The 14,487-nt window shown below is 45.6% G+C and overlaps 1 protein-coding gene across 3 annotated transcripts in view; it reads right to left on the bottom strand.

The window, feature by feature from the left end:
- The window catches only part of LOC115461248 (dynactin subunit 1-like), a 188,975-nt gene that overhangs the window by 146,329 nt on the left and 28,159 nt on the right, over positions 1–14,487 (bottom strand). For all 3 annotated transcript variants that reach the window (XM_030190949.1, XM_030190951.1, XM_030190950.1), the window contains exon 5: positions 5,829–6,026. In XM_030190949.1, the coding sequence (XP_030046809.1) occupies positions 5,829–6,026 (198 nt within the window). The remainder of the gene's footprint in view (positions 1–5,828; positions 6,027–14,487) is intronic.

Below are 14,487 nucleotides of genomic sequence, written 5' to 3' on the forward strand. Positions count from 1 at the left end.
AAATTCAATGTTAAATAATGTCTATTAAATAGGAAATTAGCTAGATAATCTCCAGAACTTCTGGCTATTTTGTGGGTGGACTCCACCACCATAGAATTGTGAGGCAACAGATGCATATCAAAACCAGGTGTACTGTGGATCTGGTACAGGGTGTAAATCTTCTTGGGCATGATAGGGACTGACGGTGGGGACTTCTAGCTCCGATCGAGGACTTCCTTGAGTACCTGGTGGAGAAGGACAGTCATAGCTTTCTTAGGAGGAGATGTATAGCCCAAGACCTCGAGCATCTTAGCCCTGGGCTCGTCCTTCCAAACGAAATGGAACAGAATCAGCCATTTCCTTTACAAAAGAAGGGAACATTCTCCTTTCAAGTAGAGGGGAGAGTTTATAGGGGATACCATAGGACTCATCTGAGAAGTACCGTGGATCCTCCTCCGACTCCATAGAGTGTTCCTCATCACTGTCAGTCAGAAACTCCTTGTGGGAGGGCCGAGACCGAGCCTGCCTCAAAGAGCTGTGTCCCTGAGAGGGGCGTCGAGAAGTCGGTTCCCACCTCGACTCCAGCAAAGCTTCCTCCACCGACGTTGAGGGGGTACCGGCTTGGGTAGTAGTCGACACTGGGGAAGCACTGGCGCCAGAGGCCACACCGCAGACTGAAGGCCAGGTGGGGCCACAGCGGACTGGAGGTAGGCGCAAGTACTCCTGACACGGATGCACATCCAGCAGCTCAGGGAACAGGGACTGGATATGCTTATCAAGGGCCGACACCGGAAAAGACTGGGGTGTCTGCTCCGAGACAGGCTGCAGAACAGATGGGGCGGAGACGGGAGTTGGGTCCTGGCTGCCTGGAGACAGACGCACCAGCATCTTCTGGATAGATGGGGAGTAATCCTCCAGGCACCGATGCTTCTCGGGTGCAGAGTTCCTTGACTCCCCGGAGCTCCCAGCACCATATGACGAGGACTGATGCCAATGCTTCTTGACTTTCGCCTGAAGCTCAGTGTCGACATGCCTTGGTGCCGACGAGGACAACGTCAATGCCTCACATCACCTTGGGGTCGGGTCAGACACAGGCCAGTCCTGGGAGCTCTGACCAGCAGTCAGCGTTGAGGCAGGTGGAGACCCACTAGACGCACAACTACTCCAGTGTCTCTGGGTCTCAAGGAAGCCATAGGGACCGATGCTCCCGACGTTGTCTTCGACGATGACACCGGCAACCTCGATGCCGAGGCCCCAGGACTTGGCTCCAAAAATCTTCTCTCGTTGAGCATCTCTGGACAATTGTGTCCTTTTCTTAATATGAAGACAAAGGACACAATCAGGGTTGCCAGGTGGAAAATGTTTTTCCCACCCAAACCAGCCTAAATCCAGCCCAAACTCAAACCCCGCCCCTGACACCCCCACCCCCGCGTCATCACCCCCACCCCCGCCGTCATCAACCCCGCCCCGCCGTCATCGGCCCCGCCTCCCCGTCATTGGCCCCGCCCAAAACGTCACTAACCCCGCCCAAAACGTCACTAACCCCGCCCCCTGCGGGCGAAAAAAAAACGCCTAAAAAACCGCCCAAAAGACCAAAAAGAAGCCCAAAAAACCGCAACCCGCCGCGGGCAAAAATTTCCCGCGACGGGTCGCAGAAAACCGCCCAATTGGGCGGTAAAACCACCCACCTGGCAACACTGGACACAATTAGCAGGGCTATGGTCAGGCCCTAGACACTGCAGACACCAAAAATGGGTCTCTGTTCCAGAGATTGTCCGATTGCACCAGGTACAGTGCTTAAAGCCACTGGGAGCTTTAAAGACATGGATGGAAAATCTTCTGATGCTAAATGAAAAGATGCGATGGTGCCTGAAAAAAAAAAGGGGGCAAGGCACCAGGAGAAAAAAAAAAAAAAAAAGACAGGAAAGGCCCGACCGAAGGCCGCGGCCTAGCAGACTGAAAAGAAAGGAAAATTAAAAATGGACAAAACAAACTAAAAAGGTATGGGAAAAGAAGGAAAAACAAATGCCCAAAAAGGGACAGCGAAAAACCGCTGAAAAGCACCAAAAAACGAAGCTCTTCAGACCAGGAGTGAAGAAAAGTCAGAAACACAATCTTCTCCTCACCGCAGTAAAAAAAAGAACTGCGGGTAGCCACCCGTACATGTCTCATGCTCCACAAAAGCTCTTAACAATATTTCATGTTTTGCACTCTTGGTTTATCTAATTGGGGGGCCTGCCTGCCTGTTGATTCGTTTGAAGTGGTTTCTTATTAGGGGAGTCGGGGGGGGGGGGTGTTGTTTTTGTTCTTGGGAATAACCTAGGGGGAAGGGAGAGTACGGGCTACTTTTGGAGTGGGTGGAGTAGAGCATTGGGGAAGCATGAATGTGGGTTGGTGGGTTCTGCTAAGTTGTGTGGGGATGATTGGGGAGTATGCATGGTTCACAGAGGAAGTAAGGGGAGTTGGTACGGGGTGGGACATGCAGAGGTGTGGAAGGGCGGGGTCATGTGGCTGCAGGGGGGAGGGGCTATACAATAGCTTGACACCAGAATGGTCAGGACAGCGGAATCTGGTTTCTAGTGGGCCAAGCGTATGATTTATGACCGTCCTAGTTGTAGTTTGTGCCTTATTGTAGCGAACCTCTTCTAGCCTCTGGGGGTTAACAATCATTAGAAGGTTTAGGAGTTGTAGGATGGTCCCTACCTACTGGCTATCCACTTATGATTTTCCCACTCTGGGGAGGCCTTATGGATGTCCCCACAAAGCACATACGAGTGTAGCAACACCCAGGATAGTATCCACAAACATCTGTAATCTCACATGCTACACTGCAGATAACCTCCACATTGATGGAGTGGTATGCCACTTTCTTGCCATATTCAGCCTACTAGCAGGTGGCCTAAGGGCCACATGAGTTCCATCACCATGCACAGGAGTGAAATCAGCAATCTCATAGAAAGCCGTCATTGTTTCCTGCTGCTCAGCTGTATGCATGGAGAAATGGATATACCCAGTGTCCCTTTTCAGGAAGGCAGCCAGCAGCTGGCCAATTATACAGGAGGTAGCTGCCTGGCTGATCTCATCTGCAGCTCTTAGTGGAGTCTTAAGATTTCCAGTAGCCAGAAAGGCCAAGGCTGAAGTGACACAAATAGATCCTCTAGTAACAGTTCACACAAGTGGGTTATGGTGTCCTTATAGAACCTGTAGTAGGCACATGTTTATAAACAATAATCAAAAGTTGCAGGGAAAAAATTCAAAAAATACTCAACAGAAATCCCATCAACTAACAATATAAGGCATAACTAAATATATTCATTGGATATGATCAATGAAGATCTTGATGCCTGTAGACTCCCTTAAGTATATATGGGATATGCATCACCACACTGAAGGTCCATTTCCAATGAATATATTTAGTTATGCCTTATATTATTAGATGATGGGGTTTCTCTTGAGTAGTCCTTATAGAACCTACACCCAACCACACACTGATCATCTGTTAGATACTGTTAGGCTGCTCCCTGCTGCAATTCCTAGTAGAGTCAGGAATGGTTGAGTAGCTAGAAAGGTCAGGGATAATGGTTTACATTCCCACTCTATCTCCTGCTTGACCATATATGTAACTGAGTGTTTGCTAGACAAGGATAGTATCTACCAGGGACAGTGAGATGTGACCCTGGTACCACAGAGCATTGCCATCAAAGAGTGTGCTTTCCAGTAAAACCCGACATATGGATCTGTCTTCTGGCAATCTGGTGCCACATCGCTGAGTGTCAACACCATTTATCACAACAATTGGGATGTGAAGGGCCAAGAAAACGTGAAGGGATCTGCGGTGCAGAGCACAGACCAAGGACCTGAAGCGAAGGCAAGAGGGACCTGGCAGCCATGTATCCTCACAGCCCTGGAGAGGGAATGGTGCTAGCCACGGTTGAGCCTGCAACTGTGGCAGGGATAGGTGGCCGAGACATCACCAAAAGGCGCAGAGGTAAGACCATGCACCCCATCACATCACAGCTTGCACAGCTTGTGCAGAGGTCTGGGAACGCCAGGGATATTCTTCAGCCAGTAACCACCAGTACTGCCCCCAGCCACCAAAACATCTCTTTTGCCAATTGTATATGGGTCTGTGAGAAAATATACAATAATCAAATGTGATAGAAATGTGTCGTTTCAATTGTAGGCCAGCAGGGCTTGGATTCAGTCCTCTCAGATGCCAAAAGCAGCCACCTTCCAAGTACAGCTAAGATAGGTCAGATGGTACTGGCTGAAAAATCTTCAACTCCACTTGAGTCTTACCTTGTAATGTTCTGTAACTAGACATGTCCCAAACCCTTATGTCACTCTTGCACTAGGCCCCGATCCCTTGTTGCTATTTTTAACCATGTTCCTCTCTATCTGGTTGACAGCTCTTGTGTATTGCTCCTCAAGTATGCCATTTCACAATCCTCACATAAACCCATTTTACTGTCAGCCATTCACCGCTGGCCTCCACCAACAATAAGAAGTGAGATATCTCAGGAAATATGGAGCTGTGCCACATGGCTCTAGGGAACCTAAGAGACAGCTCTGTGGGTGCTTGACCACCTCATATTTTGAAGTAAGGCATGGACTGTGACCAAGGAGAGGTGATATATGGTAGGCATAGAATCCCGAATAATCTTGAAAGGTGGCCCCCTAGGATGGCAAACCATGTCCTCGAAAAGTGAGTACCCCCCCCCCCCCCCCCCCTTAAAGTAAACCTGTGGAGGGTCGTTTTTTTTTTTTTTACAGTGTAACTGCCAACACACCCCAAATAATGTAGCTCCAAAAATGTGTGTACAAGTGTTTTCAAAGGGTGTGTTCTGCCACCTGCTTCCTTTTGGAGGCCAGACTGCTCATGGTTTATCCCTGTTTGCTGTGCCAATACCTTTGATTGTCCCAAGTCTGGTCATACTAATGTGTCCTGTGCTCTTTGCAGAGGCTGCAGCTGCACAGGGCGATGGTGAGGAGGCCACCCCAGAAGTGGCGGATGCTGCTGCTGCTGGCCCTGGTGAACAGCAGAGTCTGGAAGATTAGGCTGCAACAGAAGACTATATTGACATCCATTTCTGGAGGGAGAAGAGGACATCAAGGACAGGCCTCCAGGCAAGGGAGGAAGAGATGGAGCCTTCAGAGATACCAGAAGACCCAGATGCCCCTGCAACACAGCAGCAACACTTGGCCAACCCTGAGCAGGAGCTCACCAATGAACTACTACAGGTAGTGGGGAGGCGGGTCATTGACCAACAGATCCTGCTTAGGGAAAAGGTTGCTGGCGTGCGGCAGGAGCTGGCAGGAATCCTGCAGGTGAAGGATGATGTGCAGCACGAAGTAGCAACTACAAAACAGCACTAGGCGGCCAGGAGGCAATTTGAGCAAATCCTATCTAGAACTATGTGAATAAATAGAATGAGTTTTCAAAACATTTACAAAGTGTTTCATTTCTCAGGAAAATTAGAAACAAAAACCTTAGAGATACAACTTTACTGCCTAATGAAAGTCCTGAAAAGTGTTGATGTTTCTATAAACTACCACACTAAGCTGCAATCACTGTTTAAAACCAGGAAGCATAACAGCTATCTTGAGGTAGGCTGTAACATAGTGAAGTAATAATTATCCTAGCAGTTTCACATTCATAACAGGGGTATCAAGTAACAGTTATTTACCTCAGTAATTTGGATGATGAAATTTTCATCACACCTCCAACTCCTCCTAAGAGATTTTAAAATACGTTTACCCCTACATTAGCTCTCCCCAATAAGTCAAATTAACAAAGAAAATTAGCTCCAGAACACACATGCGACACTGAATGTGTATTTACCCCTTACCTTACTGGGTGCTGGACCAGGTAGTGGAACCACTGGTGAGGTCAAGGTAGATAATGGACTAGGGATGACAGCAGCACTTAGAGGAGTCTGAGCAAGTGTAGTGGGCTCACTGTTGCTGATCTCACCATATGATGCAGAGGTGGAACTAGAAGCCCCTGCGGTCACACCAGAGGCTGCAGAGTTTGATGTACGTGTAGGCTACAAAACAAGAATTAAGGAAGGGTATAAGAAATTTTAAGAGGACTTAATGCTTAATGTTCACATCCATTCTCAAACACCAACTTTAACACCTCCTCTATAAGGAGAACCAATGACTAAAGGCCATAAACATCATAATTTCTAGCTGTAAACCTAGAGACGTTGAAATGGGAGAATTCCTAGCTACAATGCTGGAAGTCCTTTGAACATTTAGCTTGATAAAACAGACAAAATTATATCACCTTTAAACAGGGATTCTCAGGTTAGATGTTTCAAAACCTATGAAAACATCAATTCAAGAATCTCTCCCCCTCCCTCACAGATATTTTTATTGGATGTTTGGATTTTACAAAATAAATAATATTGGTATAATTGAAATTCAAAATACCTAAACTGTAAGTTTAACAAATAAACAATACATGAGCACTGTACAATTAACAACAATGATGCCCGATATTCAAAGCAATTTAAGAGGGCAGGAGAGGCTCCTGCCCGCTTAAGTGGCTCAGGGCTGCCCAATTACCGATATTCAGTGGCACGTAACTGGGCAGTGCCACTGAATATCTGCTCTGACTAGCCATAAAAAGAGTGGGCTGATCAGGGCCAGTATAAGGTGAGGAGCCAACTAAGCGGACACTGGCAATATGCAGTGTCAGCACCCATATAGCTATGTGGATGAATCTAGGACAGCTCAAAAGCTGTCCTAATTTGGCCCACTTACCTACGCAGGTGCCAGCACTGAATACTGATCAGACATAACTTTTTTTCTTTCCATTTTATACTCCCCTCGCATCCCCCCCCACCTACACACACACACATGAAAGAGTCCCCTTTCCCTCTGGGCACCCTCCCCCCAGGCCTACCTCATATCCATAGTGATCCACCGGGGGTAATGAGGCAGAAGCAATCCCCACTCACACTTGCCCCTAATGGCATCTTCAAAAGGGATGCTGCAAGAAGTTGTGGCAGCCCTTTTGAAGATGCTGCCACTAGGGGCAGGGGTAAGTGAGGTTCGTTCCTGCCCCATCACCCCCACTGGATCACTGCAACGGCAAAAGCAAGAATACATAAGTATTGCCATAAATACCTACACTCTGCAACACAGGAAAACCAAAACTCGTAATGGACACTATATAACCTTTCCTCTCCTCGATCCCCATTGTACCTGAAACACATGTACCTTTATTCGACTACAATATTACCTTGTATTTGTTTCTCTACCGGACTTGGCGAATGCCTTTACAGTATTATGTAAGCCACATTGAGCCTGCAAATAGGTGGGAAAATGTGGGATACAAATGTAACAAATAAAATAAAATACTGGGACAGACCGAAGGGTGGAACTGGTGTTATTTAACATATATATATATAAAATGAACTGGAAATCGGAACGATGAGTGAGGTGGTTACATTTGCAGATGACACAAAACTATTCGAAGTTATCAAAACGCATACAGATTGTGAAAAATTGCAGGAAGACCTTAGGAAACTGGAAGACCGGGTATCCAAATGGCAGATGAAAGTTAATGTAGACAGATGCAAAGTAATGCACATTGAGAAGAATAATCTGAATCAGGACTTAAAGATCTAGGTTTTCTAGCCCATTATAAACCACTAGTAAAAAAAAGGCCCGTTTCTGACACAAATGAAACGGGCGCTAGCAAGGTTTTCCTCTGAGTGTGTATGTTTGAGAGAAAGTGTGTGTGTGTCAGAGAGAGAGAGAGAGAGTGTGTGTGTGTGAGAGAGACAGAGTGTATGTGTGTGCGAGAGTGAGTACTACTACTACTACTTATTTCTATAGCGCTACCGGACGTACGCAGCGCTTCACACTTGAACATGGAGAGATAGTCCCTGCTCAATAGAGCTTACAATCTAATTATGACAGACAGGACAAGTAAGGGATAACGGTTAGGACAGACAGGACATATCAGGGATAGGGGACAGTTGAAGGTTTAGGTTTAGGAGTTAAAAGCAGAATCGAAGAGGTGGGTTTTTAGCCTAGATTTGAAGATGGCCAGAGATGAGGCTTGACATACCGGCTCAGGAAGTTTATTCCAGGCATATGGTGCAGCAAGATAGAAGGAACGGAGTCTGGAGTTAGCGGTAGAGGAGAAAGGTGCAGATTTGCCCAGTGAGTGGAGTGAGTGTGTGAGAGAGAGGGATAGTGTGTGTGAGAGAGTGTATGTGAGAGACAGAGAGTGAGTGTGTGTGTGTGTGTATGGGGCTTCGAGTTCCATGACCCCCTCCTTCCCACTCTCCCTCTCCTCCCCTCCGAGTTCCAGGCCCCCCTCCCTCTCCTCCGAGGTCTTGGCCCCCCTTCCCTCCGAGTTCCATGCCCCCCTCCCTCTCCTCCCCAGCGTGTTCCATGCCCTCCTTTCCTTGGAGTGTGTATGTTTGAGAGAGAGTGTGTGGGTGAGAGATGGAGTGTGTACGTGAGAGAGACAGAGTGTGTGTTTGTGTCAGAGAGAGAGAGAGAGAGCAAGCCTTGAAGTATTCGTGCGCTCTGTAAGGCTCCATCTCCTCAATTGACGACACGTAGTTCTGGAACGTTGCAGGAATGCTTCACAGCTTGAAGACTTCATTTTCTCGGCTTAAGAATGTTGGAGGTGCGTTTTATTATATAGGATAAAATTCTACTGCTTTGTCACCCTCTTATCTACATGCATCTCTCCCTGTCTCTCATCCATCCAGCTCCCATATTTCACACCTTACCCACCCCACCCTCTTCCTGTGAAGACTGTCATTGAAATGTTTTGATGTTTCACTTATATGCACATGATATTTTTCTTCTATGCAAAGCATTAGAAACTTTTGATAAGACCATATAACTTAAACACATGTTTCTTTACTAGACTAATGGACCAAGATTAATTTTCTAAAACTAGACAGAAAACAAAAGTTGCTTGGTTTGGTGATTTTGAGTAGATTCCACAGAAGAATTTTATGCTGGATACAGGAGAAATTTTGCAGATAGAAAATCAAAAGTTTTAGGTGTGATTCTTAATTCTAGGATGGCATTACAGGATAAGTTAATGCTCTGACTAAAAAAGATTTTTTTTCCAGTTACAACAATAGAGGTCTGTTTGATCGTCTTTAAGTCCACAAAGTTTTAGAACTGTTGCTCAAGCAGTATTATTGCCTTATTTGGATTACTTCACTATATGGGGTATTTCTGTAAAATTGTTTAAACAGTTACTTTGTTCCAAAATACTGCGGCCAGATTGATTTTTAGGGTGAACAAGTTTGAGAAGCTTCTCCTTTATTAAGAACTCTTCATTGGCTGCCAGTAAATTCCAGAATAGAAATCAAGATAGCTTGCATGGTTTATAAGTCATTGACAGGTCAAAATTCAGACAGATTAGCAAACTATCAAGTACTTCTTATTAACTATTAAATAATGTGCAGAACAGGAATCAAGTTCTAGAGGGGTTAGATTGAAAAAATATCCGGAACATTCTTTTAGATAATTAAGTACACAAATTTAGAATCATTTGTCCATTTAAAAGATCTAGCTCTTAGCTGTTTTGTAAAAATGTAAAAACTTATTTTCTGTAAATGATATAGAGTAGTTTAACACACAGACATATACATATATATATATACATATATATATATATATATATACACACACACACACATACATAGGTGTAAGATATAATTCACTCCTTTTGTGGGAGGTCTTTTTTTATTGTAATCTGTGTTGAATCCTAAAAGAAAAATACAGAATATAAGCCTTTTTATAGTAACGTTATAGTACAGCCTTGCCTGAACACAGCTGTCATTAATGTTCTTTTCTGTTTTATTACACAGCAGAATTTAGGAACTGAAAAGCTACAACTGTAGAAATGTTCAGAGTAAATATAAATAATATCTAAAACAGCATGAAAATAATGGGAGGAAAGGGAGAAGAAAAAATATACTATGGAGAGCTTGGTAGGAATAAAAAAAAATCAATGAAGGTCACAAATATAGAATGTCAGCTAACAACTGAGAAAAGCACATAAGGAGTCAGACAATTTCTGGGCATTCAAAAACACATTTAAAAAGTGTGAACAGCCTTTCATATCATTTAAAAAATAAATGCATTAGACAGCTGCAAAATCAACTCCATTAGCAGTTCAAATTAATTAAATATTTCATATGATACCTATTGAAACAAGAATGTCAGCAGGTATTGACCAAAGAAGAAATAGCCTTAGAAGATATTGCATTCAATTGTAATGTTTGCATGCACAGATTTGTTTACTTTCATAGAATGTCATAGCAAACAAGAGACTATGGTGCCCATTTTCAAAGCACAGACTTACAAATTTACACAATAACTACGTAAATGAGCCTCCATATTAACATTGCGCAGTAATATTAAAATAAAATCATAAAATCATGCTATCTACAAAGAACACATAACTAAACTACAAAAAGAAAAGATGCTAAGTTCTACAAAGCAAAACATGCACCCTTCCTCCAAAGCAAAATTCTCCACTGACTTTAAACAAGTAAGGAGACAGCATTCAAATGGAAACACAAATCTCAACTTAGGATTTGCAAACTGAAGGAAACCAAATTAAAAAAAAAAAAAAGATTCCATATAGTAGATAGCAGTTTGTACCTTCCGTGTGATCGGAGTCTGTCTCATAGTTAGGGAATGCCAGAGAAAGAGGCAGAGAGACACAATGTTAGTACAAGAATTCACAACAGTGCAGTATTCTGTAGCTCGATCCAGGCAACTCCAGATCCTAACAATTAGAAATGCTGGAAAGTATAGTACTCCATCAAGCCTCAATAACTGCACTTTCCCTTTCTTTGCAGTACTCCAGCCACTGCCCTGTTCTCTGGTTACATCATCAGAAGAGCTTTTCTGCCTTCAAGGTCTCAGAATCTCAGTAACAGATGCTCATCTTCCCAACAGAGGGAGGGAGGGAGGAAGGAACAACCATAGAATAAAAAAACAAGGAGATGTTCTCCTGTTACCCAGCAACACCTGATGCTCAGCTCTGAGGAGGGCAGGCAACTGACTGCTCACAGTAGCCCAAGCTCCTCCATGCTTCCCATCTACTGCACTAATAATCTTTTACAGTGGTAGTAATTGTACATGTTTTGACGTAAATATGGAAACTGAAAGTAGGCATTCCAACAGTAAATCTAACAGGTACAACAACAAAAAAAGTTTTTCTACTATTTTTTGTAGTTAAATGACAGCTAAAGGTTAAAATAATTCTCTGATCTAAACAAACAGGCAGGGATTCAGAGTAGAGAATGACATGGGGGCAAAGTTTGTCTCCTGCCCCGTCGGCTCTGTCCCTATCCCCACAGGCTCTGTCCCCATCTGCACGAGTTTCGAACATTTATGATTTTATATTTAAATCTTTTCATTTATAAAAAGTAACAATATTCTGTAAAACTATTTACAAATCACAAATAGAAAACAAGAACAATGAGCAACTAAAATAAACCCCCTTCCCACGGCCACCCTTCCAACCCCAACAATAGCAGACTTCTACTACCCCAAAGAATTCTAATCCACCCAGGGGTACAAAATACAACCTGTTCTGTATGTCCTAGTAGGGGGAGAAATATGTCCTATGACATTATTTTTTTTTAATCTGTGGATGAATAAGAAGTTATCAACAATGGGAAAATTAGTAATTTTCTTTCCTTTAGTCATAGCAGATGAATCCATTACGAATGGGTTGTGTCCACCTACCAGCAGGGGGAGATAGAGAGCATTGAAAACCATAGTGCCTCTTGGCCAACTAGCTCCACCTGCCTCTCAGTATTTGAAGCTTCCAAAGCAGTGTTACCCCGCAAAGTAGAATAACATGAACTTTCCTCACAGCGAACGAACACCCAAGAACAGGAGCAATAACACAAAGGAGGAACGAACTCAACCTCCTGTAGTAGAACAGAAATCCTGAAGACTGTTTTCCAACTTCTCCCAATGAGGGAACATATCTACAGGAAAAACTGAACCCAAAACAGCATTAATTAATCAATCACTCAAACAATCAATCAGGGCGGGCTCATAAATTCATCTGCTATGACTAAAGGAAAGAAAATTACCAAGGTAAGAACCTAATTTTCCCTTCCTTGTCATCAAGCAGATGAATCCATTACGAATGGGATGTATCAAAGCAATCCCTAGAAAGGGTGGGAATAGGCCACACCACGCACCAGCACTTGTGCTCCAAAATGCGCATCCCTCCTGGCGGCCACATCCAGCCTGTAATGTCGGGCAAATGAGAGCCTAGACGCCCAAGTTGCTGCACTGCATATCTCTTGAAGAGAGCGTGCTCCAGTTTCAGCCCAAGAAGAGGAAATCGCTCTTGTGGAATGTGCCTTAAAGGCTTCAGTTGGAGGCCAGCCAGACAGCAGATATGCTGAAAAAATAGCTTCTTTGAGCCAGCGGGCTATAGTGGCTTTAGACGCTGGAGACCCTCTGTGAGGACCTGACAACAAAACAAAAAGGTGATCAAAGGTCCTGAAAGCATTTGACATGCGCAGATATTGCAACAGAGCCCTTCGCACATCCAGAAGGTGCAATTGCCCAAAAGATTCCGGAAACTCCTCTCTAGAAAAGGAGGGCAGGAAAATAGGCTGGTTTAGGTGAAATGCTGAAACCACCTTAGGCGGAAAGGAAAGCACCGTACATACCATAACTCCGGACTCTGAGAATTGCAGAAATGGGTCTCAACAGGACAGCGCCTGGAGCTCAGACACCCATCTCGCCAATGTAATGGCCACCAAAAAGACCGTCTTTAGGGTTACATCCTTCTCCGAAGCTCGCCTAAGCGGCTCGAAGGGCGAACACTGAAGGGCCTTTAAAACTAACCCCAGGTTCCAGGCCGGACAGGGAGCCCGCACGGGAGGACGGAGCCGAAGCACCCCTCTAAGAAATCATGCCACATCCGGATAAGCATACAGGGAGAGGCCAGCCACCTTCCCCCGAAAACATGCTAAGGCTGCCACTTGAACACGCAGGGAATTATAGGCCAAACCTTTTTGTAAACCATCCTGCAAAAAGTCAAGTATCGGCGAGACAGAAGCCCGCATGGGTGTAATCGCTTTAGCAGCACACCAAGCCTCAAACTGGCGGCAAATCCGAGCATAGGCAACGGAAGTGGAACACTTGCGGGCCTGAAGGACAGTGGAGATGACCTTGTTGGAATAGCCCTTGTCTCTCAATTGCGCCCTCTCAATAGCCATGCCGTAAGACCAAAGCGGCAGGACTCCTCCATGGTTACCGGCCCCTGTGACAACTGGTTCGGTACTAGCGGCAAAGGAAGGGGAGCCTCCACCAGCATCCGCCAGAGGTCCGCATACCATGGCCGCCTGGGCCAATCTGGGGCAATGAGAACCACCTCTCCTTGATGAAGCCGAATCTGCAGGAGTACTGCCCTATCAAGGGCCAAGGAGGGAACACATACAGGAGGCCCTGAGGCCAGGGTTGAGCCAAAGCATTCCAACCCCGCCGAGCGAGGATCTCTCCATCTGCTGTAAAAGCACGGGACTTTGGCATTTGCACCTGACGCCATAAGATCCGCTATGGGCGTCCCCCATTTGGCACAGATCTGAAGGAACACTGTCTGCTATTTCCCACTCCACTGGATCAATTTCATGCCTGCTTAGATAATCGGCTTGCACATTGCTCTGACCTGCAATGTGAGCTGCTGACAGAAACTGCAGATGTAGCTTGGCCAGTGGCATATCTGAGCGGCCTCTGCAGCCAGTGCTTGACACTGAGTGCCGCCTTGCCCATTTATGTAGGCCACCACTGTCGTGTTGTCCGACAGAACTCTGACAGCCAGTCCCTCCAGGGTCGTGTGAAAGGCCAGAAGCGCCTGGAATATCGCTTTTAACTCCAAGCGATTGATGGACACTCCAACTCCTCGGATGTCCAGAGACCCTGGGCATGCCTTCCCTGGCAATGTGCTCCCCAGCCCTTCAGGCTGGCAACTGTTATCACCAGGCACCAATCAGGGAGCGCTAGCAGCATTCCTTGCTGCAGCATGCTGTCTGAGAGCCACCACTCTATACTGAGTCAGGCCACAGGGAGCCACTTGAGTCTGCGCTGGTAATCCTGAGAAATTGGAGACCATCGTTGAAGCAGGGAACACTGCAGAGGTCTCAGGTGCGCTCTCACCCATGGCACCACTTCGAAGGTGGCTGTCATCGACCCCAACAGCTGGACTATGTCCCAAGCTCGCGGGCGAGGCATCCTCAGGAGCAGACAGACCTGGTTCTTAAGCTTGCACCGCCTTTGCTCGGGTAGAAAGACAAACCCCGAGGCTGTGTCGAACTGGACCCCCAAATATTCTAGAGATTGAGAGGGGGTCAGGTGACTTTTGGATATATTGACGACCCAGCCCAGAGATTGAAGTACTGAGACCACTCTGGCTGTTACATGAGGACTCTCTTGCAGAGTCCGCTCTGATGAGCCAGTTGTCCAGGTACGGGTGAACCT

This window comes from Microcaecilia unicolor, chromosome 2 (genome assembly GCF_901765095.1).
Source record: "Microcaecilia unicolor chromosome 2, aMicUni1.1, whole genome shotgun sequence".
NCBI classification, from domain to species: domain Eukaryota; kingdom Metazoa; phylum Chordata; class Amphibia; order Gymnophiona; family Siphonopidae; genus Microcaecilia; species Microcaecilia unicolor.